This window comes from Numida meleagris, chromosome 32 (assembly GCF_002078875.1).
Source record: "Numida meleagris isolate 19003 breed g44 Domestic line chromosome 32, NumMel1.0, whole genome shotgun sequence".
Classification (NCBI taxonomy): domain Eukaryota; kingdom Metazoa; phylum Chordata; class Aves; order Galliformes; family Numididae; genus Numida; species Numida meleagris.
This window is the reverse complement of record NC_034437.1, coordinates 1,178,495-1,203,478: the sequence shown is the minus strand read 5'-3', so window position 1 is coordinate 1,203,478 and position 24,984 is coordinate 1,178,495. Positions and strand designations below refer to the sequence as shown.

At 51.3% G+C, this 24,984-nt stretch overlaps 1 protein-coding gene across 4 annotated transcripts; it reads left to right on the top strand.

Moving 5' to 3' along the window:
- Window positions 1,932–24,455, top strand: SLC4A8 (solute carrier family 4 member 8). Of its 4 annotated transcripts, none has more exons than XM_021379229.1 (25): window positions 1,932–2,081; window positions 6,634–6,715; window positions 7,940–8,074; window positions 8,908–9,043; window positions 9,123–9,283; window positions 10,176–10,328; window positions 10,635–10,723; window positions 10,851–11,008; window positions 11,428–11,515; window positions 12,029–12,175; window positions 12,264–12,355; window positions 13,002–13,176; window positions 13,450–13,583; window positions 14,422–14,667; window positions 14,762–14,867; window positions 15,753–15,914; window positions 16,616–16,729; window positions 17,074–17,235; window positions 17,777–18,028; window positions 18,762–18,830; window positions 19,388–19,561; window positions 19,813–19,950; window positions 20,364–20,464; window positions 21,219–21,323; window positions 21,514–24,455. In XM_021379229.1, the coding sequence occupies exons 1-24, from the start codon at window positions 2,037–2,039 to the stop codon at window positions 21,304–21,306; spliced, it is 3,207 nt and encodes a 1,068-aa protein (XP_021234904.1). In that variant the 5' UTR covers window positions 1,932–2,036; the 3' UTR covers window positions 21,307–21,323; window positions 21,514–24,455. The 4 variants fall into 4 exon arrangements, with proteins under 4 accessions (XP_021234904.1, XP_021234907.1, XP_021234905.1 ...); XM_021379231.1 differs by lacking the exon at window positions 1,932–2,081 and adding an exon at window positions 4,979–5,147; XM_021379232.1 differs by lacking the exon at window positions 15,753–15,914.

The following is a 24,984-nucleotide window of genomic DNA, read 5'->3' as shown; positions in this document are numbered from 1 at the left end:
AAGGCACAGTGGACTGATGGCAGTTTCCAGGAAGGAGAAATGGGAAAAATCAAGGCTGGACTGGAAAAATCAATCAAGCAGAATTACGCCTGCTTTAGTTCTTGCTGCTGGGTGCATGCATTGGGCCGGGGATCAGCACATCCTCCCGTGGCTCTTGGTTTCAAAGCAGGGCTGGGGGAAGGTGATGCCACCACTTCCCAATGGAAACCAAACTTCAGAACTGCAGCTGGAAGCCGGATCGGAGTGGGAAATATTCAGTTGTTGGTTTTTTTAATGATGGGTACTGGAGTGTGGGGATGAAAAAGGGGACACGGAGGTCCTGGCCATATACAATCACGCGCACACTCCAATATCAGAAACATTATGATCACATTTTTACAGGACCCGAAAGCAACCAGGACCCCACCGAACATGGGGGGAATGCAATACCTCCAATGGGGAATGTGGTGTAATATTTAAATTTCCTCCATCAATAGCAATATTTCTTGAAGGAAGGAAGCTCAGTGGTGCCTGCGCTTGTGCCCAGTGCCCCCCAACCCCAGGGAAGGGGTTTGCCTCCCCACAACCCACAGTGGGAGCACACCTGCACTTCCAGCAATGGTCGGAAACTGCTCATGGCTCTGTTAATTAATAACCGACCCTCTGTTTACATCTCCCACTAATGGAAGATAAATGTTTTCCTTATCCTGGACACGAGCTCAAGGAGTCTGAAGCTGGGACACAGAGCAAAGGGCGTTTCCAATCAGTTAATAACATCAGAGCATTATCGCCATCAGGGCATTATGTGTGAGGGCTGAGAGCAGTGTCTTGGGCTGGGGATTTGGGAAGGGGCTTTTGCCTTTAGGATTTGCCACCAAAAATAAAGCAGGGGGCAGCAGAAGGGGTAACGGGGCCGTCCCTGCAGTGAGGTGAGACCTGGACGTGATTTAAGGATCTTTTAGGGCTTGGATTCCCTTGAAAACACTGCATTTGGGGTCGTGGAGGATATAAAGTTCCCGAACCATTCGGGGAAAAGCAGTTTTTTAGGTTTTTGCCAACACTTCTGCAAAGTGCCCACCGGAGGGGGAAGTGTCTGCCACCCCCCTGTGTTTCTGAATACTTTCTGCTGGGGAAGTGGGGCCTCTGGGGGGGGACTGGTCCTGTCCCTGGGGGATGCAGGGGTTGTTGGGGGGTGGCAGGTTGGGAGGAGGGTGCTGAAGGAGGCCAGAAGGGAGCAAGGAGCTGGGTGTGAGGATGGAGGGCCAAAGGGGGGGGTAAGGGTGGAAGGAAGTCAGGAGGTGCTTGCAGGTGGTCTTGGGGTGATTCTGGGGGGAGCTTGGGGGATGCTGGAAGGGGACCAGGGTAATACTGAAAAGGGGATGATGCTGGAGAGGATTCAGGGGGTGATGCTGGAGGAGAATTTTGGTGATGCTGGAGATGGCAGTGATGCTGGAGGGGAATTACGGGGTGATGCTGTGGGGATGATGCTGGAGGTGAGGTTATGCCGGAGGTGGGAGTGATGCTGGAGGGGAATTAGGGGGCGATGCTGAAGGGGTGATGCTAGAAAGGGGGTGATGCTGGGCTGGAATTGAGGTGATGCTGAAGGTGGGGGTGATGCTGAAGGTGGAGGTGATGCTACAGAGGGGGTGATGCTGTGGGGAGATTGGGGGTGATGCTACAGAGGGAGTGATGCTGGTGGGCTGATTGTTGGGGGCAGCACAGAGACGCAGGGATGATGATGGTGGGGGTCGTGGGGGACGATGCAGGGGAGCATCGGGGCCGTGCCGAAGGGGACTTATGCGGGGGGACCCCGAAGGGGGAGGGGGCGAGGGGAGGCTGTCACCAGGCCGGGTCGCTCTGCGCTGCCCCCAGCGTACCCCCAGTGCCTCCCCGCTACGGGCTCTGCCTCCTCCCCCCGCCCCCTCCCGTCTCTGGGCGGGGTCTGTCCCCGCTCCGGAGATGGTGGAGCCGATGTGAGCGGATCGGGGTGCCGAGCGGCTGCGGCCCCCCCTGGCCCCGAGCCCCGGGGGGAGCCCGGCCCCCCTCCCAGCCCAGCCATGCCCGCGGGCAGCACCGAGCCCGATGGCATCCTCAGCTACCAGGTGGGGAGGGCACGGAGCGGGGGAGTACCCGGTGCGGCCGGAGGATGCTCCGTGGCTGCTCACTGCGGCATTTCTGGCGGCGGGGGGGTACAGGGTGGGGGGACATGCAGGGCGTCTGCAAGGTTGGAGGCAAAGTGTCTGCAAAGCGGGGGGGGAATTGGTCTGCAGAGGGGGTGCACGGTGTTTGAAAGGAATGGGGAGGGCATCTGTGAAGTGGGGTGTCAGGAGCGAATGGAGGGGGGCAGGCTCTGAAATGAGGGTGCAGAAGGGGCTGCGAGGCAGCTGTAAGACCGAGGGGTGGGGGTGGGGGGGAGCACCGGGGGATGCGCAAGGTGGATGCAAAGAGAGGGGGAAGGCGCCTGCCTGGGAGGGGCACAAAGGGCGTATGGGGGGGTGTCCCTGGCTGGTGTCGCCTCCCTGGGCCCCCCTTGCCCCCTCCACACCTGGATGTGTCCCCTTTGTGTGGCCGCAGCCCATTGGAGCGAGGACAAAGGCCCCACAACACAGAGTCCTGGGAGGGGTCGGGTGCCCTCCCATTTTAGCATCATCCTGTCTGGGCTGTCCCCAGGGAGCACCTCCTGGCCCCATTTCACTCATCTACTGAGCATCCATGGGACCAAGCACCCCATGGGGCCTAGCAACCCCCATGGGACCCCATCGACCCCATGAAACCCCATTAATTTGATCCTGCACCCTCATGGAACCCTGCACTCCTCACTGGACAACATACATCCATTGGACCCTGCACCCTCCATGGGATCCTGCACCCCATGGGACCCCCTGCACCTCCTGTGGGACCCCCTGGATCCCCCATGGCAACCTCTGCACCCTCCATGGGACTCCATGAACCTCCAGTGGGAACTCATATGGCCATAGGACCCTTCACCCTCCATGGGCTCCTGCACCTCATCTGACCTCCTGCACCCTCCATGGGACCACATACATCCATTGGTCCCCGTATCCCTCACGGGTCCCCATGAACCCCATGGGACCCCGCAGCAGCCCCGGGCCCCCCCCACATCTGGAGGAGCCACTCTCAGTGCCAAATGTGGGCATGGGAATGAATTCACCTTCCCTGAAATAGGGGAAGATGGGGATGGAGGGTCAGGGATTGAGCAGGGGCAGCTCCCAGACCCTGTCCGCCTCCTTCCCAGATTGGCTCCATGCAGGCAGCTCTCCACACCTCATAAGAACCCCAAGATCAGCCTTACTAATTCCATTTGGGTGCGATTAATCCCAACCCATTGACTCACGGATGCACACAGACCCCGTGCTCCCATTGCTCCATCTCTGTTTGTGTGGGGTGGGACAGTGGGGATGGGGCTCACGTGGTGCTTTCTTAATTAGAGAAGCTGCACTGAGGCAGGGAAACTGAAGTAGGGAAACTGAGGCAGGGCACCCACAAATCCCTCTTGCAACATGAAAATGTAAGAGAAGTTTTTGCTCAGCAAACAGTGATGTAGAACAGCTCCTGCTGCTCCAAGGCTACAAACAAACCCATGAAGCTCGGAGTCCCCTTTCCCTGATTGTGACGATTGGATGTTTTCTGCAAAATATGAAATCTTCCCATTTTCCCAGTGAAATAACCTCTCAGGGTCTGTGCCCGAAGGGACGGAGTGTTTTCTTGGGGCCATTTGCTTTGGTGGCACCACTGCACGATGCTGCAAGGGACGACGTGCTGCTCAGACCCCAAACAGACTGTGGGTTTGGCACAGGGAGGTGCCCCCGTGTCCATTTTCTATAGCTGCACTGAATGCTCAATAATACAAAAGCAGCGGGATTGGAGCTCGGATCCTGATGGGATTTGCGCTGACCGGAGCTCGGTGTCAGCTTCCCTCGCCGTGTTGTCTTACAGCTGCGTCACCTTTCAGGGCCGGCGCTTCACCTCCGTTCTGAGTTCATTGCAGGAGGGGACATTGCAGGAGGGGAACGTGCAGCATGGAGGGATGAGCTCAGATCGGGATGTAACGCAGGGGAAGAGAGGAGAGGGAAGTGGGTGGTTCTCCAGAGGGACCCCCATTCTTGAGCTCTGTGAGGGTTCTGGGGCAGTGGTTTCACCAATATGGGGTGCAGAGCTGAGGGTATAGGGAGAAGAAACCTTTGCATGGGGCTCCGCTTCGCTGCGTCCTCGCCTGGGAGGAAGTTCTGCCATTTGGAAGTAGGCTGCTTGCTTTTAAAATTTGGAAGAAGCTTTTTTAATCCTTCACCACCTTCAGTGCTGCCCCAGGGCTGGGTTTGACTAATAAGGATCCGGGGCTAACTGAAGTCATGCCAAAGCAGGACCTTCCTGAAATGCTTCAGTTTTCACAGGACATTGCCACAAAACCTGGTGCCATCCCATAACATTGGTTTTCCCAACAGTTTGCATCGCACTTGCACATCAGCAGCTTGGATTTTAAATGCCCAAACGACCTTCAGCTGCCCCATTTTTCAGCTCCGTTAACAGATGGGCTCCAACCAGGAGTGCTTTGTGCACCGACATCCTTGGCTCAACCAAATCCCTCATCCCGTGGGAATTCCGGCAGTATTTCGGCTGAGACCTCAGTTCTTGTGGGATGTGGGATTGGAATTTTGCAGCAGCCCCAGGGGTTGGAGGGCATGGTCTGGTGGAAGCATCATGTTGGTGGGAGCATCATGTTGGTGGGGACATCATGTTGGTGGGACCATCATATTGGTGGGGACATCATTTTGGTGGGACCATCATTATGGTGGGACCATCATTATGGTGGGACTATCATTTTGGTGAGGACATTGTGTTGGTGGGGACATTGTCCTGGTGGGCATCTCCCAGTTTTGAAGTGTGTGTCTTTAGTTAACTGCATGGCCCTGCCCCGTGAATTCTGATTCCGGAAAACCCACCCGTGTTTGTGTGGTTGGGACTGGGGGTGCCACTGGGTTCCTCCTGGTGCGGACAGCTCTGCTGGAGGGTGCAGGATCTACTCAGATGTCTCAGAGGAGCGTGGCCCCATGCTGGACCCAGAGGCTTCACCTGCCCCCAAAGGCGATGTCCAACACGGGGCTGAGCCGGAGCGCGGCCACAAGATAACCCTTGTGGAGAAGCTGCAGGTAGCATGGCCAGGGCTCCCAGCACCAAAACCCAGAGGTGATGCTTGGAAGAGATGGTCCGTGGTGGGCAGAGTGGTGCTGATTGCTTCCTTTGTTCTGACTCTGAAAGATACCCACCCAGCGCACCCAAGCTTGCAAGCTGGCAGTGATTTTATTCTGTGCTTTCATCCCGTGCTTTTTCTGAGGTTGTTTTGTACAAATCTGGGCTGGGGGGGGGGGGGGGGGGATTTGCTGCTAAAATGGGCTGGAGGGGGGAAAACAGGGGATCCATAAGCACTGCTTTGGCCATGGGAGCATCAGGTCAACCCCAAGAGCAGCACGTGTCCAACATATCAATCCGGAGAGCAGTGGTGTTGAGAGATCCCTGTTCCCCTTCCCAACACATAACCACAGACCAGGGGCTGAGCATCCTCCCAAGCACCTCTGCTGTGTGTTGGCAGGTGGTGTGTTCAATCCCAACACTATTTGTGGGGAAAAAAGGCAAATTTCACATTAGTGTCTGCGGCTTAAGTCACAAGCAGGTATTTTATTTTTTGAGTACGTCCTCAAGGTTCCTGCAGTGTTACTGCTGCAACAGGCAGCGTGCGTGAGTGTGTTGAAAATGACAGACTGGGCTGTGGGGCTGTTGTCGAGTGGATGGTGAACTTCATGCTTCCTGAGTTTCACAAAGCAGCCCTGCTGGTTCCCCCAGTTCCGGCTGTTCTTCAAACTGTAGATTCAGGAACGAATTTTGGGTGCAAATCTCCAACAAAAAGCGCACCATTATCGTCTGTGTGAACAACCCGCAATTGTTTGGTGGCTGCAATGTCAGTGGGGGCTGGTGAAGGGGAATTCACAACTCCCAACCCTTTGTCATCCCCCTGTGCCCTTCATGAAGGAATAATCTGGAAACCAGGGGATACTCAATGGTGCTCATTCGGAGGTCGCAGTTTCTCTTTGCATCGGTGAAAGCGCTGTGGTCCTTGTGGGTTAATTCCTGTCCATGAGCAGACACGAATGGTGGCAGTGGATTTTTGGCTTTTGATGCACAAATGCTCCCCTGATGCAGCGACGGTATCTCAGCCCAGGAAGGCATCAACTCTTTTGCAAGGGGAAAAATTGTGTTTTCCATGGAAGGCACCAAGGCCGGCCTGCACCCCATGGTGCTGGAGATGGAGCTGCCCTTGCAGGTCGCTGCCTTTGGAGCTGGTGGTGGCCACGTCCTGTGGCCAAGTGCCACCTAGCGAGCCCTGCAGGGATCTCCATCCAGCGCGGCCGCACTGCATCTTCAGACTGGTGTAAAGAGCATTTCCCCCCTAGTCTTGAAATCTCTATTTATTTCTTAGTTCTAGAACGTTGCCAAGGGGCTGCAAAATCAAAGAAGTTTTTTTTTTTTTTTTTGAGGGGGTCTAACACATGCTGCCCTCTCCCGCTGCAATAAATACTGGCAGCCTCAATTTATATAGAAAAGCAAGAATAAAATGTAACCCTGCTCCTTGCCCAACAGGGACCTGATGAAGAGGCGGTGGTCGACAAGGGAGGAACGAGCAATGTTGTCAATATCCACTATGAGAAGGAGGAGCTGGAAGGTGAGGCCCTGTTATGCTTGGACTCCATGATCTTTTCCCACCTTAATGATTCTGTTAGACTGCAGCAAAACTTGCTGTGCCTGTTAACCAAGAATCACGCTTCTTTTCACAATTTTCACATTATCATTTTTTAAATGGAGGAGGGCAGGGTGAATCCCAGAACAATAGGGGCTGGAAGGAGCCTTTGGGTTCCTCCTGCTCAGATGGAGCTCCCTGAGCTGCAGGCTGTGCCCAGTTCCCCTTGTCCTGGTGCTGGACACCACCGAGTAGAGCCCGGCTCCATCCTCCTGGGTTCCCCCTTTAGACACTGATCAGCACTGTGCAGACCCCCACTCCCATTTTCTTCCCCAGCCGAGCAGGCCCTGGGCTCTCAGCCTGTCCCCACCAGGAGGTGCTCCAGGCCCCCGCCAGCTCCGCACCTTCCATGGGGCTCTTTCCAGCAGTTCCCTGTCTGCCTTGAACTGGTGAGACCAGCACTGGGCCCACTGCTCCGGCTGGGAGCTCACCATTGCAGAGCGGTGCAGGGAGCACCTCCCTCACCCTGCTGGCCTCGCTCTGTGCAGTGCCCCCCATTGGCCAAGGAACCATTGGCCAACAGGGCACCCTGCTGGCCCATGATCACCCTGTTGGTCAACCCTTGGTCAACCCTTGGTCAACTCTTGGTCAACCTGTTGGACACCATTGGCCATCTTGGCCACCAGGGCATACTGCTCTCTCACAGTCACCTTGTTGGCCACCAGGACCTCCAGGTCCTTCTCTGCAGAGCTCCTTTCCAGCAGCTCAGTCCCTGACCCGCACTGATGCGTGCCCTTATTCCTCCCCAGGTGGAGGGCATGATTTTCCCTTGGTGAACCCATGCTGACTGCCTCTGATAACCTCCTTGTCTTCCACAAACACAGCTCCCTTTCTCAATGAGGCTGCTCCTGGCTGAATGAGAACTGCAGACAGGGCTGCAATTCTTTGTTTTCTTATTGTTCTGGAGCTCATTATTGTGAGATTGATCTGACCATCTCTCACCACCTTGTGCTGTACAGAGATTTTAAAAATAATCCCCTTCCATAATGAGCAATTCTGAGCATTGTCCAGGCAAAGCTTGAGTTGGAGAAGAGGTTCAGTGCTTCAGGGGCACTGTTAAAGAACTGAGAGCCATGGCTTTTTGTTGTGGTGTTGTTGCAGAACTTGAGTAAAATAAATCAACTGCGTCATTGTGCTGCTCTCCCACAGGTCACCGGACGCTGTATGTGGGCGTGCAGATGCCCCTGATGAGGCAGAGCCACCGGCACCACCGGCCCCGCAGCCAGAAGCATCGGAAGCGTGAGCGGGCAAAGGAGGCAGCCCCAGAAGAGCAGGGCTATCACTGTGAGTCTGGGGGATGAGGGGCTTTGGGGTTGGGGTGTTCCGTGGACGAGGTCTGTGGGGCTGCCTCAAGGGCTATATCTGCTATATGGGGTGAAAACTGTGTTATTGAGCAAGGGCTTCTATTTGCAAAGTTGGAGATGGGGAGTTTGGGGACTTAGGGACATGGTTATTGGGCATGGTGGGGATGGCTTGGTGGCTGGACTTGGTGATCTTATGGATGTCTTTTCCAAACTTAATGATTCTATGATTCTCGTGTTGATGTGATGCCCAACCAGCTGCTGTTTTGGGGGAAAACTGCATTATTTAGAGCAAGAGCCTCTGTTTGCAAACTTCTTGGGATTTGTTTTTTTTTTCAGACAATTAAATACATAGGCTCATCTTGGGGATTCTGTCTTTAGGAGTGGCAGTGTGGGAAAGTCACATTTATTGGAGGAGGTAGAAGAGATTGGAGGAGACAGGGAGAGATTGGAAGAGGGACTCTTTTTCCAAAAGAGTGGTGATGCATCAGCACAGGCTGCCCAGGGAACTGGTGAGGTCACCATCCTCAGAGGTGTTCAAGAACTGTGGAGCTGTGACACATGGGGACATGGTCAGTGGGCATGGTGGGATGGGTTGGGATTGGGCTGCACGATCTCAGAGGTCTCTTCCAACCTTAATGATTCTGTGATTCTGTTTAGGGACATGGGTAGTGGGCATGGTGGGGATGGGCTGACGGTTGCACTTGGTGATCTCAGAGGTCTTTTCCAACTCAAGCTTTGCCTTTGATGGGTGTTTATGGCTGACCTGCTCCCAATGTGGTGCACGGGGCCTTTGGGCCTGTGGTTCTCCCCCAGACACGCCGTCTCAGCGGGTGCAGTTCATCCTCAGCACTGAGGAGGACGAGCAGCACGTCCCTCATGACCTGTTCACTGAACTGGACGAGATCCACGTGAAAGAGGGCGAAGGCACAGAATGGAAGGAGACAGCAAGGTAAATCCCAGCTCCTCCTGCAGCCCTGCAGCAGGGCCATCTGCAACACCATGGGGCTGACCCCGAGTGGTGCCCACAGGTGGCTGAAGTTTGAGGAGGATGTGGAAGACGGCGGCGAGCGCTGGAGCAAGCCCTATGTGGCCACACTTTCCTTGCACAGCCTCTTCGAGCTAAGAAACTGCATCATCAAAGGCACAGTGCTGCTGGACATGTGTGCCAACAGCACTGAGGAGATCGCAGGTACCGCTCGGTGTTGGGGTCAGACCATGCATTGCAAACCTTACCCCCAGCGCACCCTATCTTCCAGAAATCCCATTGCACTTTTGTGTCACAAAGGTTTGTTGGGGTTTGCCTTGGCTTGGCAGCAGGCTGAGCACTTTCTTGCAACATGGGACCCTTCTGGAAGCCACTTGTGGGGCTGGAGAAACAACTTAGAGAATGTTTTCAGGCCAAAAAAAAGGCATTTTCATCAGGGCTCAGCAGTCTGCTTGCGGAAACATGGAGTTTGCATAGAGCTGAGCCTCTTAGAAATGAACACAGCCTGCATAAGAGCTGAGCCTCATTAAATAAATTAGTTATTACCAGCTATTTCCTCGCATTCTTTTTTTTCCCTTTTGCCTTAATACTCAGGATTTGGGAGCCTTGAAGGCAGAGTTTATCTGGCAGATGACCAGGCAGTGTGTTTCGAGGTGAGGGGAAGGGGAAGATAATAGAAGTTAATTGGAAAAGCAGCTTTGGAGAAATTAATGTTGAATGGTGGTTTCCATTCAGCCCTTTCAGGAGGTGGTGGAGTCAGAGCCATTCTCAGCACATTTCTCAACAAATTGCACTCATTTGGTGGAGGGAACTCAGGGAAGGTCTGTGCTGTGGGTTGCTTATAATTTGGAGTAATACTGAAAGACCAGACCAGGCGAGGAAATTGCATTATTTAGAAGGAGAAATAATTATCATAGTTGAGTGATGAACAAGCCCTTTGACGCTGGTTTTTAGCAAAAGAAAATTCTTGCTTTTGTTGCAAAGCTCAATGGCATTAAGAAGTCTCATGGAGTAAAGCTGTGCCGGTGCTGAGCTGCGCTGCATTCCTCTTGGGTTCTGCAGGGGTTCTCGTCTCACGTCCCTTTACCACCCTCAGATATGATCCTGGACCAGCAGAACCACTCCACTGTGTTTGATGAGAGCATGCGGGAGAAGGTCCGGGAGGTCCTTCTGAAGAAGCATCACCACCAGAATGAGAAGAAGAGAAACAACCTCCTCCCCATCGTCCTCTCCTTTGCTGACAAGCCAGGTGAAGAGTCCTATAGGGCCAAGCAAGAAGATTCCTGTAGGGTTTGGAACCAGGTGGAGGTTCCTTGCAGGGTTAAGCACTGGGTGAAGGGTCCTGTAGGGTTTGGCACCAGGTGAATGTTCCTTGTAGGGTTAAGCACCAGATGGAGGTTCCTGTAGGGTTTGACACCAGACAAAGATTCCTGCAGAGCTTTGGCTCCAGGTGAAGGTTGTTGTAGGATTTGGCCCTGTTAGACTTGCCCTGCACAAGCATATGAGTCTCAATTGCTCCTTGTCTGTCCTTCTGAGTCTTTCTTTCTCCTCCCAGTCCAAACGCTCATCCCCCATCCTCCTCCCACCACTGTAGAAGCTAAAAATGTGGTGAGCCACGACAGCAGCCCCATGGATTTAAGCAAGGTGAGATCCCATAGCTTTCTTAGGCCTTTAGGGCTGGTTTTGCTCTTACACATGTGTCTACAGCAGAGTGCTGTGGGCTTTCGCTTTGGGGTAAGTGCCTGAAAATCCCTTTATTTGTTGTGTGCAGGCAGAGCTGCACTTCATGAAGAAAATTCCCACTGGGGCTGAAGCAGCAAACGTGCTGGTGGGAGAGCTGGATTTCCTTCAGCAGCCCATCGTGGCCTTTGCCCGCCTCACCCCAGCCGTTCTCCTCTCGGGCATGACAGAAGTCCCCATCCCAACCAGGTCAGAAGGAGGAGCACAAATTTCTTCTTTAAAAATAACAACAAAAAACCATGGCTAAATTCATCCCGAGAGAATGAGGCCACCAGGAGCGAGTCTGCAAGCGCATTTCCCCCATCTCTCATTCCCCAACTTCGTTTCTTCCTTCCTTTCTGTGGTTTCTAAAGGCATTGGCTAACTGTAATGAATGTCAACCCCAAAATTATAAAATGCATCAACGTCAACCGAAACATTAAAATCTGCTTTGGCCAACTTTGATGAAACTTAGCCTGAATAGTCAGTTGGCAAAGGTGATTTTGATGAGTTTAAAATCCATTGCCTGTGTGCCCAGTCTCAGGCTGTGCTCTGGGCTGGGAGCTGCCGGGATTTCCTAGTGCACTCCCTAAGCAAGGACCTGTTCTCTCTTATTTTTTCTCTCTCAGGTTTCTGTTTGTGTTGTTGGGACCAGAAGGAAAAGCCCATCAGTACCACGAGATCGGCAGGTCCATGGCCACTCTCATGACCGATGAGGTGTGATGAGATCAGAGAGATCTCAGGGTCGTTTTTGGGTTTCTTCCTCTTTCCCCATCTCCATTGCAGTGAGAATTTGGGCCCAACTCCACTGTAGAAAGGAAGCAGATTTGGAGAGCTGGAAGCTCCAAATAACCCACCCTCTTTCTGCACCCAAAGCCAACACCTGGGTCTGCATCACCCCATATAGTGGGCATGGTGGAGATGAGCTGACAGTTAGACTGGATGGTAGTGGTCTTTTCCAACCTTAATTATTCTATGATTCTATCCCAGAGCCCTAATTCCCACCCTGGTTGCAATCCTGCATGTTGTCCTGCTCCCCGGAATCCCCAACATACAAAACCTCTAAGCTGAGTGAGGGATGAGAGGAGACGACCCTAAATCCCACAGCACAATGATTTTTCTTTTTGAGGAAACTTGGGGAAAACTCTCTTGCATTTAGCTGGGAGCTTATTTTGCTCGTTAGAACACCAATGCAGAATTGTCCCCTCACCAGTTGCCCCCTACATGCAGGTTTTCCACGATGTTGCCTACAAAGCCAAGAATCGGGCCGACCTGGTGGCTGGCATCGATGAGTTCCTGGACCAAGTCACAGTGCTGCCGCCAGGAGAGTGGGACCCATCGATCCGCATCGAGCCCCCCAAAAACGTCCCTTCGCAGGTGGATGCTGCCGTGGAGGGAGGTGCGAGGGGGTGGATGGGAGGCTTTCAAATAAATCCATCTCTTTGTCTTATGGCTGTTTGTACAGAAAAAAAGGAAGATGCCGGGAGCTCTGGATGACAATGCTTCTCATAGAAAGCCTGAAAAACACAGTGGCCCTGAACTGGAGCGGACGGGAAGGTGGGAGCTTCAATATTCTTATTTAGATTAAAAGGGGAGATTTGAGTGAGATGTGGGGAGGAAATTCTTTACCCAGAAAGTGGTGAGGCCCTGGCACTGCTGCACAGAGAAGTGGGAGTGCCCCATCCCTGGAGGAGCTCAAGGAAATAGGTGGGGCTCTGGGCAGGTGGAGGGGTGGGACCAGCCCAGGGCAGGGGGTGGGGCTGGGGAGGCTTTGAGGAGCCTTCCAACCCAACCATCCTATGGTTCTATGATCTTGAAGGACCCTTCCAACCTAACCATCCCATGGTTCTATGATCTTGAAGGACCCTTCCAACCCAGCCATCCCATGGTTCTATTATCTTGAAGGACCCTTCCAACCCAGCCATCCCATGGCTCTATGATCTCTAAGGACTCTTCCAACACAACCATTCTGTGGTTCTATGATCTCTGGGGTTTCTTCCAACCCAAGCCATATTGTGGTTTTACAGTTCCATGGTTCTATGACGGGGTGTCAAGTTAGCTCCTTTTCTTTGTTGGAGTTCTTTTTTTGTGTAAAATGGGAGAAGGACACTGCTTTTTAGTGATGGAAGCTGCTCTATGTCCATGGTTGCACGAAATTCTCTGTGCTCTGCCACCACTGTCTTTTTTCCTGTCCCGCCTCCAGGCTCTTTGGAGGTTTGATCCTGGACATTAAGCGGAAAGTACCGTGGTTCTGGAGCGACTTTCGGGATGCGCTGAGTCTGCAGTGCCTGGCATCCTTCCTCTTCCTCTACTGCGCCTGCATGTCCCCTGTCATCACCTTTGGGGGGCTTCTGGGAGAGGCAACTGATGGCTACATAGTGAGTGTGGGCTGATGGGGGAGTGTGCCTGGCTGTGGCACTACGGGACATGGCTTGGTGATGGGACTCGTTGGGTTCAGTTGGCAGTTGGGCTTGATGACCTCATAAGTCTTTTCCAACCTAAATGATCCTAAGTTTCTACTTGCTGCAGCAAATTTGTTTTTTTTTTTTTTTTTTTTAACACTAATGCTTTGCTCACGTGTTTTTTCACTTTGCTTTTATCCATGTATGCTTTACCCACATGATTTAATTGCTCCTCTCTTCCCTGGGCAGAGCGCCATGGAGTCGCTGCTGGGTGCATCCATGACCGGCGTTGTCTACTCCCTCTTCGCTGGCCAACCTCTCACCATCCTTGGCAGCACCGGCCCTGTCCTCGTGTTTGAGAAGATCCTCTACAAGTTCTGCAAGTAAGGTTGGCCGCACGGAGCCTTCTGAAGGCTGAGAAGATATTTTTTTTCTGTTATTTTTCTTAATGGTGGTTGTAAAATTGGAGTAGGCTTCTGTGGCATGCGCCTTGCACACTGCATGCTCCTACCTCCGTCAGTGACGGCGCAAAGCAATTGGTCCCTGCAGGATGTGAGGGTTTGTGCAGTGTTTGTAGGGGTAAAACAAAGCAGGAGGAGGAGAAATCACATGGATAGAGACGTCCAAGGTGGGATGCACGAGGGAAAGGAGACAAATCACTCTGCTTTGGGAGCAGGAAGGAAGATTTGCTTTGCTCTCAGCACAAAACCAAGCTTTTTCCAAAAGTAGAAATACATTTTGCCCAAACAGGCAAACAATTCTCCCTTCTGCTGAAATATTTTGAGATTTGACGATTTTGTTGAGAAAGTAGGAGCTTTTCTTGCAAAACGCGTATTTTCTATGACAGCCCACTGCTGTGATGGCTGTGATGACAGTGATTAGCCACCCTTGCTGCAATTAATCACTCACATCATTCAGGTAGCAGGTGCTGGGCGCCAAATGTAATGGTTTTGGTCGTGGCATAGGGTGATGGGTGAGCACAATGTGCACCCCTACAAGGACCTGACCTCAATCAGCCTCCAAGATATTAACACCGCGTCACTGTTAAATAATGCTAATTATCTTATTGGCCTCTCCATCTGTGGGCCCACACCCTGCAGCCCCGCGGCTGTCTGTAGTACATGCAAACTGCATTCCTTGGCACATTCCTACATCACTCTGGATTTTCCCTGAAGGAAAACCCATTGGGTTTCCCAACCGTGGCTCTGCTGCGTCCTGCAGGGACTACGCGCTCTCCTACCTATCCCTGCGGACGTGCATCGGGCTGTGGACTGCCTTCCTCTGCATGGTGCTTGTGGCCACGGACGCCAGCTGCCTGGTGTGCTACATCACCCGCTTCACTGAGGAAGCCTTCGCTGCCCTCATCTGCATCATCTTCATCTACGAGGCTCTGGAGAAGCTCATCTGCCTGGGAGAGACCTACCCAGTGCACATGCACAGCCAGCTCGACCTCCTCACCCTCTACTAGTAGGTTTTTCCCCCTAGCACACCCCACTGGCAGCACCTTGGGGCTACACCTCCATCGCTCCTCCTTCCCTTCCCCTTGATTCTCTCCTCCCAGCTGTAAATGTGAGGCCCCGACCCATCCCACCAACGAAACGCTGCACTTTTGGCAGAGCAATGATATCAACCCTACAGCCATCACCTGGGAAAACCTCACCGTGTCCGTAAGTGCCTGTGTGCCTCTTGGCGTCAACGCAGTGCCAAAGCCCTTTGGGTGATGTTGTGCTTCAAACCGCTGTGCAAAATCACTGCTGAAGTGCAGTGTGTGTGCTTCCCACCCGTGATCCTGGGAAGGGGTGCACAGTGTTCCCAGCCCAGTGGTGATGGCTGTCACCCCTGCCCGCACTGCAGGGCGGTATTTCTGACTGGGCGCAAGGTCAGTGGTGGTGAGAGCACTGGAGGAGTTGGAGGTCTTAAGTTCATGCCTGAAGGTGGTAATTGGTTCTTTAATTGGTCCTTAGTGACTCCAGGGCCGGTTCCTTATTCAGCACAGTCTGCACCTACATGCATATGTCTGCGTGTCTGAGTGCGCACGTATTTGCGTGTCTGAGTGTGCTTGTATCCGCAGTTCTCAGTGTGTGTATATTCGTGTGTCTGAGCACTGCGGTGCTGAGAGCAGAACACTGCATGTTGTGGATCTCAGGGACATCTCTGCCCCACCTCAGCCAAGGATGAGCCCTGGGAGACAATGCTTTGTCTCTCTTTTCCTACCATGGTGATCACTGCCCTCCTTCCCTCTTCCCCCTTTGCTCTGTCCCCAAGAGGTTCCAGAATCCCCTTTGGGGGTTTCATTCCCCGTGGCTGCATGCAACCCAAGTGCAGGACGTGCCATGGCTCTGTGTCCCATCACAACCCATCTCTCCCTCTCCCCTCCATCTGTTGATGTGTCACTCGTTAAGCTCCTGCTGCTCCTCAGATATAAATCTCCCCTGCCAGCAGCAGGCACAAGGTCATGCAACTTGGACCAAGCCCCCAACCCCACCCCAGATACCCATTGTTTCCTTTGGGCACGTGCACCGCTTTTGTGTCCTCATGCTCTGTTTCTCCAGGAATGTCGACTTTTGCACGGAGAATTTCATGGACCTGCCTGTGGACACGATGGCCCTTACACACCCAATGTCCTCTTCTGGTCCTGCATCCTCTTCTTCTCCACCTTTGTCCTCTCGAGCTCACTGAAGACGTTTAAAACGAGCCGCTACTTCCCAACCAGAGTAGGTAGAAGGTTGGGGCCAGCAGCAGGCCCCACACTCATTGCCCCAAATACTGGAGTGTTTGCCACCACTGGGTCAAGAACTGCTGATGGAAGAGCCTTGAAGGCCATGATTTCCATTGGCATAGATGGGATCTCCATTGGTTTGGATGGGATCCCCATTGGTGTAAGTGTGTGCTTCCACACCATTTCCGTGAGAGCAGTGGTCTCAGCATTTCCCACCTGCCTTAAGGCCTGTCCCAGAGCAGTGTGAAATGATTGCATGTGTCTGTGAAATCAGGTCCTCCAAAGTTATTTTTTTTGCCTCACCATTGCGTGCTCAAGGGGAAGGCTGGTTCAGATGAGGAGCTGCCATAGAAGAGATATTTCTTCCTTACAGGGAACAAATATACCTCAGTGCCTTATTCCCATTTCAGCAGTGAGTGGCAGATGTTTATTTCCAAATATTTAATAATAATTGAAACAAAAAGAATTAAAACATCCCTTTCCCCTTAATTAAGCTGTTTTCTTTTCTATCTGACACCAGATCTCACAGGGACAAATGCAGCAGCAGTTTCTAACCAAAGGATTCAGCTCATGTCTTCAGAGTGGAGGGGTTTTGTTAAACAGCCTTCACGTTGTTCACGTCCCTAAGCTTTTTCACCTTGTGCTGCTCCTGTGTCTGCCATGACCCTTTCTTTCATCACTGGTTTCTTGCCCCAGGTCCGGTCTACGATAAGTGACTTTGCTGTTTTCCTCACCATTGTTATCATGGTGGTCATTGACTTCCTCATCGGGATCCCATCACCGAAGCTCCACGTCCCCAATATGTTCAAGGTAACGGGGTGCTTTGGCACAGAGATGGCTTCACCCCATGCCTGTGCCCCTGGGAACATCACCCATAGTGATGCTGGGGCAGGACAGGGCTGAGTCTGGGGGAGATGCCAGTGGTGTGACCTTCTCCTCTTCCAACTTCTAATGTATCATTTCCCTCTGGAAATGAGATGACCCTAAAACTTGATACCTACAGAAGAAATATCTATGGGTGCCTGCAAAGAGAACACCGGTGCTGCTGAACCCTGTGGCAGAGGGTGATACAAAGCATTGGAGATGCTCCGAAGTGGGGATGGAGGTGAAAATCCAAACTGGGAGGTGATGCTGATGTTGGTGCTTTGTCCCAGCCCACCAGGGATGACCGTGGGTGGCTCATGAACCCCATAGGACCCAACCCGTGGTGGACGGTGTTGGCTGCGCTCATCCCAGCTCTGCTCTGCACCATCCTGATATTCATGGACCAGCAGATCACCGCCGTCATCGTGAACAGGAAGGAGCACAGGCTGAAGGTAAGGGGCTGTGAGAGGAGAATTCATCCCCAGTCCCAAAAAATGAGAATGTGTTGGTTTGGGACAAAACAACTCTGCTTGGCAGGGTGCTCCTCTGCATTAACGATGTCACAGAGAGCAAACAAGAGGGGAATCTGGACAAGCAATCTTTCAGAGCAGCAAATTAACTTCATAACAATATAGAGAGGAGTGTTTTTGTTTTAAAATGTCAGCAGCAGATTTGGGGGAATGAATCGTTTTGACACGGTGCCGAAGATCTGCCAGTCACATCTTGCTTGCGAGTGGTGGGAGTGTTTTGTAAAAATGGGAAAAAGTCAGCGTTTTTTTAAGAGTTAGGAGTTGTATAGAAAAAAAACACCCTAAAGTCTGCTTTGTCTGAACTCCTGCCAGATTTTCACATGAAAAACTTGTGCAAGCCTGAGTGTATCTGTAATTATTTCCAATTATTTTACATTTTCAAAAACTTGACTTGAGCTCAAGCAAGATGCGAGTTCGCCTCATTACCCTTGGGCTGTGGGACGCTCTGTTTCTCGTTCTGCAGAAGGGATGTGGGTACCACCTGGACCTCTTCATGGTGGCCGTGATGCTCGGGGTGTGCTCGGTGATGGGGCTGCCCTGGTTCGTGGCTGCAACTGTCCTCTCCATCACCCACGTGAACAGCCTCAAGCTGGAGTCAGGCTGCTCAGCGCCGGGAGAACAACCCAGATTTTTGGGGATACGAGAGCAGAGGGTCACAGGACTGATGATCTTTGTGCTCATGGGCTGCTCCGTCTTCTTGACTGCTGTGTTAAAGGTAGGAGGAAAACACAAAACACCCAACAGCCTTGAGGGTTTTTGGAGACTGCACAGAAGTGGTCCCTTCTCTCCAGGTCTGAGGGGCACAGGAGGTGATCCCAAACCTTGATGTGTGACCATGATGGCAACAGCCCCATTTACACTTTCCAGCCTTTCAGACCCCACCTGGGCATATTTGAGGGCATCAAGCCACATCATTTTTTTTGGGTGTCTTTTGGACCCATCTGTGTTTATTGGGCTGCAGTCTCACCCATTCAGACCACTACCTCTGCTCTCTTTCCATCAGGCAGCAAGTGCACAGGTTGCAGTGTGCTCTCCAGTGCCTCAGAGCTGCTGTTCCTGGTGGCTAAACACGCTGCAGTCATCCCATGCACATTCCTCCCACAAAGCAATCTCATCTCTAGGCTGAAGGCAGGCACGCTGCCTCTGTGTGTTGCCACAGGAATATGTAGAGCTGTTTTCCTGCTATCACAGAGTGTAGCATATGGTAGCATGGGTGAAATCACCTATTTTCCTGCAATCTTTCTGGAAAATAGGATTATTTTGATGAAAAGTCGCTCAAAATTTCTGCCTAAAGCAGAGCATTCACTCACATGCACATGCAAAAAATGTCTAATGGATTAAATTTGACACATCTCCAGCCCTGTGGAAACTGGAATGCTTTGGGCAACTTTATGCAGAATGATGGGGTAAAACTGAAAATGCAAAGACTTTATTTATTCCCTTTGCAGTTTATACCAATGCCTGTGCTGTACGGTGTCTTTCTCTACATGGGTGTATCGTCGCTCAGAGGAATCCAGGTATGGGCTGTCACACCATGCAGATGTCTGCTCCCTGATACTTCATCTCACTGGGAGAAGGGGAAAAAAATGGTCTTGCAGTCAGTAGCAGGGGAAAAGGGAAAAGCCTCTTCAAATGCAAGTGATGGAAATACAAAACCATGGAATATCCCAAGCTGGAAGGAACCCATGAGGGTTATGGAGTCCAACTTCTTGCTTGGAGGTTGTAGAGACACAGGGGTTCTGCGGGGCTGGGAGGAACCAGGTGGGTTCAGTGCCCTCTGTGTTATGGTCTCAGTGCTTCGTTATGCGAAAATGGGAGAATGTGGTGCAAGTGGAAGGAAATATCTCCCAGTCGTGGAAGTTGTCGCTGGAGGATTCACTAGGTGAAGGAATGCTAATTATAGAATCATGTGGGATAATTGCAATTTGGTGACAGCTCTGTGGGGGTAGATAGGTACCGTTCCCGTAAGAAGAGATCAACACTTACTGTGAGAGCCCCAGTAAATCCCTACAGGTCTCAGTAAGGCCACCGACTTCCTGCAGTCCCACGGTGGCATCTCCCCATTGTTTTGCAGTTCTTCGACCGCCTGAAGTTGTTTGGGATGCCGGCCAAGCACCAGCCCGACTTCATCTACCTGCGACACGTGCCACTGCGCAAAGTGCACCTCTTCACCCTGGTGCAGCTCACCTGCCTCGTGCTGCTCTGGGTCATCAAGGCATCCCGCGCGGCCATCGTCTTCCCCATGATGGTTGGTGGTTCTCTACAAGATGCTTGCAGCATTGGGTGGGGTGTAGCCATGCCTCTGGTCTCACTGCGTCTTCCCTTTATGGTCCTGTCCAACCCAACCATTCCTTGGTTCTATGACCTTTAAGGAGCTTTCCAACCCAACCATACTTTTTTCCTATGATCTTGAAGGACCCTTCTAACCTAACCATCCTATGATTCTAAGATCTTGAAGGACCGTTCCAACCCAACCGTCCTATGGTTCTGTTTCTGAAGGTTTTGGCTATCGTTTTTGTCCGGAAAGTCCTGGATTTCTGCTTCTCAAAGCGAGAGCTCAGCTGGCTGGATGACCTCATGCCAGAAAGCAAGAAGAAAAGGTTGGATGATGCCAAAAATGAAGCCAAAGAAGAAGAGGTAACGCTGCTGGGTGCCTGGTGGCTATGGAATTTCTATCAGTTAGTCTTTAGATGGTGTGGGGAGTTTGGAATTAGACAGAAAGACAGCCCAATGGCCTGGATCTCACATTACAGCCATTTTTTACCCTATATTATCACTTGAACAGACATACAATAAGCTTAACTTTTGAACAATCATACAATTTTAAAATGCCTTGTAAAAGAAAGTTGGTTTATTATTGTTATTCTTATCATTATTATTGGAAAGATTTGCTCATAATGGGTTTTTTAACCCCCAAAATGTTCGGTGTGAAAGGTTTTCTTCCTGCTCCATCAGTGCTAGAGCTGCCGAGGACCAGGAGGGGCAGCATGCAATGGCTGTGTGGGGTTTTTTGCTCAAAGACAGAGAGGTGATCTGCCCCTCTGCTGCAGGAGTCTCAGCAGATGATGGAAGCTGCTGCTGCAAACTCAGTCCAGCTGAGCCTGGGGAAGACGAGCTACGTGGGTGTCCCCAAGCAGAACAACAGTGACAGGTAAAGCCCCACCATGCGCCAGGTCTCCTTGCAAGAGCATGTTGCAGGGGTTTGGCACAACTTGCTCTGCTTGGGCACACCTTAGAGATCAACAGCCAGCCTGGTGTGAAAGTCAGTTGTAGGGGCAGGGCTGTGGGAGGTGATTGCAGAGCTCTGGGTCTGAGCAGAGTGACTGCATGGCTCCTTCTTGGCACCCCAAAGATGTATCCTCCATGAGTCTGCAGCAAATGGAGCTCAACATGTGTAGAAATGAGGAATGGCAGGCATGATATGCACCAGCAATGGATAAAGGCCAGGGCTGCATGACAGCCTGAAAACTGCATGGAGTTTCAGCTTGCCTCTCAAAACTCATCACCAGCAAAGATCCATGCTTGTGCTGTGCTCCTCTGCCCTGTTCCTCTTGTTGCTGACGCACTCAGTGTATTTGGTTCCTGTGACTGTGCTGATTGCTACCTGAAATATTTACTGAGAAAAGTGGTAATGCATTGGCACAGACTGCCCAGGGAGGTGGTGGAGTTACCATCCCTGGGGGTGTTCAAGAGTCATGGAGACGTGGCATTCAAGGACGTGGTCAGTGGGCATGGAGGGATGGGTTGGGGTTGGACTGGATGATCTTATAGGTCTTTTTCAGCCTTAGTGCTTTATGATTCTATTCAGGGACATGGTTAGTGGGCTTGGTGGGGATGGGTCAACAGTTGGACTTGACGACTTATGAGGTCTTTTCCAACCATAATGATTGGTTCTATGATTGCAGGACTGACCCTTCTGAGATCAACATCTCAGATGAAATGTCAAAGACAACTGTGTGGAAGGCTCTCACCATGAATGCAGAAAAACTCTGAGTCTGAGCAGGGAAAAGGTAAAAGGGTTTACTGGTGAATGTGATCGTGCTGCTCTGCAAGCCATGGTGCCAAAGAATTGGTCCGCGGCAGCAGGCAGCGAGCACCAGGGGAGGTTTAGATTGGAGGATGGATGATTTTAGAGGTCTTTCCCAACCTTAATGATTCTATGGTTCTATGATTCCCTCTTTTTCCTTTTTTCCCCCTCAGCTGTCCTCTTTAGGGGTCTTGGCTTTGAAGGAGAGGAGCGAGAACGTGACTCAGGGATGAGCCAGCGCAGCTATGTTGGGTGGAGGAAGCGAGCACGCACCCTCCCTGGTTCTCTCCTCCAAGTAGCAGGACTCCCATTAAAGCCATTCAAGATGTTTCCAGTTATCCTTGGTGTGCTTCAGGCATTCAGTATCTCTAGACCAGCAATCTGAGGTGCACCTCGCTGTCAGTGGGAGCTCGGTGTCGCTCAGCCTCCGTGTGTACGTGCGTGTGTGTGTGTTGTCGCAGTCTGTGGTGGTAGAGGGACAGCTACCGCTTGGTCATTCAGTGCTATCTAGTTTTTTTTTAATCTCTAATCTCCCCTCATTTCCCTTTTTCTGTCCAAATATAAACTCTGAATGTACAAAATTTTCTGTTATATTTGATGCATTCTCCACTTTCTTCTTCGTCACTGCCAGATTTTTGGTTTGGTTCGGGGTCCTTGCTTAGATTTGCTCTTCACTTCTATCTCTTACTGGTGTGGGAGAGATGTCCTTTGTAGTGGGAAGTGCAGAGAGAAAGGAGAAGTGTTTGTTCCAGTTTTGCCATCATTTTTTTTGCATCAACTCCAGAATCAGCTTGAAGGCTGTGGTGCCCATCCAGCAGGTGCCCATGGCAGGGGTTGGAAGTAGATGGTCTTTAAGTACTCTTCCAACCCAACAATCCTATGGTTCTATGATCTTTGAGGTCCCTTCCAACCCAACCGTTCTGAGGTTCTATGGCTTTTAAGGACTCTTCCAACCCAAACCATTCTATGGTGCTTGGATGCTAAAAGGCAGAAATGCCGCTTTTTTGTCCCTGGCTGTAAGTTGATGTAAGGAAACTCTTAAAACCCACTGCTTTGAATAAATGATATGGTCACAGGAGCAGCCAGCCCCATCCATTGCTTTCCTTGCTTTTACATCCCCAGGATATTCTGCTCATTTTTCTTTGCGCCCCATACAAAGAGCCTTCTCCCTCTCAGGGTGGCATGGACCAGCAGGAAAATAAACAATCTTCAAGGTCCCTTCCAACCCAACCATTCTGTGGTTCTATGGAAGCAGAAAGAGGTTTTTTCCATTTTGCTTTCCCTACTGCCCTTTAGGAAGATGCTGTTGAGCAGAGATGGTACCCATGTGCTCCTCAGATTTTGGGAGCCATTGGGCTGTGGTCTCACCCCAGAGACGGAATCTCTTGTGTGGCCACAGAGTCTGGGAGGAAAGGGAACCCAGAAAGAATCCCAGTGGTTTGCATCCATGCAAAGTGGCTCCAGGCTCTTGGAGCTGCTGCCATCGCCTCATCCCATTTGCTGCCCCATCCACTGGTCCGACCTTTCCATGCATCAGACAAACCCAGAACGCTAATAAATGGGTGGGAGAAAACAATCCTCTGTAAGGATGTCGGTAGTGCATCAGCAAACAGGGCAGAAAACCACGTAGTTGTATTTGCAAACCACGCTTTGGTGGCTGGTGGTTGTCAGTGAAAGAGAAAGGAGTTTAGCTCTTACAGGGGAAAATAGAATAGAGTTGGAGGAAGGAAGAGAGCTTGGGTTTTCTCATCGCATGAGAACAGTGCAGACCCGACCATGGAATTATTCACCCTCTGGCTGCAGGACAGCTGCTTTCTGTCTGTTTGCCTCTATTTATGAGCAGAAAGTCGGTCCCTACTCCAGTCCCCCCCAGCAGGAACTGGGATCAGAGGGTGGGATTGTTTTCTGCATGCACTCAGCATCCCACAGCTGACATCGCTCCCTTGGAGGACCAGGAAAGTCCCAACCCTGAAGGCAAATGTTGTTGGTTGCTCTGGCGTAGGATGCATGAACATCCAGATGTCAAACTATTTTTTCCCCTGTTTGCAGGCCTAGTCTTTTCTCTTTCATTTTATTTTTAAGTTATTACTAAAAAGGAAGCAGAGTTCTCATTCATAATGCAATTATTGCAATTGCAGCTGCAGATCCTGGTGCTGCTGCTGCCTCTCCATTTACTCACCACCAACGCACAGATTGCTCTGTATGAGCAGGCATGTTGGGGCTGGGTTGCAGTTGATGATCTTAGAGCTCTTTTCCAACCTTAATGATTCCACGCTTTTGGGAGGATTTAACACACCCATGTAGAGGGCAGGGAGCACCCTCCCAAAGGTATCCCTGGAATCAGTGTGGGATTAATGTCACTTCCTTGCAACGCACAATGATGGTTCGGTTGGCAGCAAACTCCATTCCCCCAACGCAGGATGGGTGCTGGGTGTCATCCTCATCTCTGGTGCCTTAAAACAGCTCCTGGGGCCATGCACAAGGGCGGCTTTGTTACAGTAGGGGGATTTGAAAGCACTGGGGGTGTGAGGAGGAGGAGGAGGAGGAGGAGGAAGGCTTACTACCAGCGATGCAAAAAGCAAAGCTCCCCTCTCCCATAGGATAAAAAAAAAAGAATTCCAAATGAATCCTATGGAGAGCCCTAAGAGAAGAAGGGTGGGAGGAAAGTAAAAGGGTAATAAGTTTGGTGCTGACACTTCTGTTTTCTTCTCCCAGTATATTCTCCCTTCTTCCACGCTACATGTAGAAATAGAGAAATTATTTTTGTTCCAGAGATACTGAATTTATTTTTGTTGCAAGAGATGATCTAGTTTGGAAATGCTCGGTGTTGTAAATAAAACAAGGAGGAAAAGAAAACATCCGACCAAATCTGTGTTGTTTCCCAGCTCCAAATTTTAATTTATATTTTTTAAAATAATTTATTTAGGGCTCATTCTGTGAAACCTGAATACCGTCACTCTCTGTCACTGTCTCGTGGTTCCCATCTTGAACTGTTGCTGCTATTGACATGTTCCACCATCCCAGCCCCATCTGCTGTGGGTTTTCTCTGTCGTTCACTGACCACGATGGGAAAGCAACCCAATAAAATCTGTTTGTCTCGCTGAGCTGCTGCAGTGTCTTTTGAAGGGGCGTGGTGCTGATGGAGAGGACTGGAGGTGTGCTGTTTTCAATCCAAGCAGGGCAGAATTAAACAAAATATGTTCTACTTGTCTTTCATATACTCCTTTATTTAATCTTGGAACCATAGGTCTGAGCAGATGGGATACTCGGGGGGTCAGGCGGGCGCATCCTGGTTACCATCTACCTAAAACTCAAGGAATTTGGAGAAAAAATGGGCCACCTGAACCAACCAACCTGAACATTTTGGCTCTCTCAAAGCCCTCACACAGCAGCATGCACGATCCCCATGGGGTGCTGGGGTGGGTCGGAGCCCCCAGAACCAGATTTAGGGAGGGTAGCACTGCAGGAATGGGTACAGAGGAAATAAATGGGGAGGGATGCTGAGCTGCAGTGCTGATTTCAGCAGAGGAATGGGAAACGCCATGCGGGTTCATGCTGTTTTTCCATGGATAAATCCATCTGCAGAGGGTCTGATTGCTGCTGGTGATGTGGGGGGTCTCACAGCCATGGGCGGATGCTGGAAA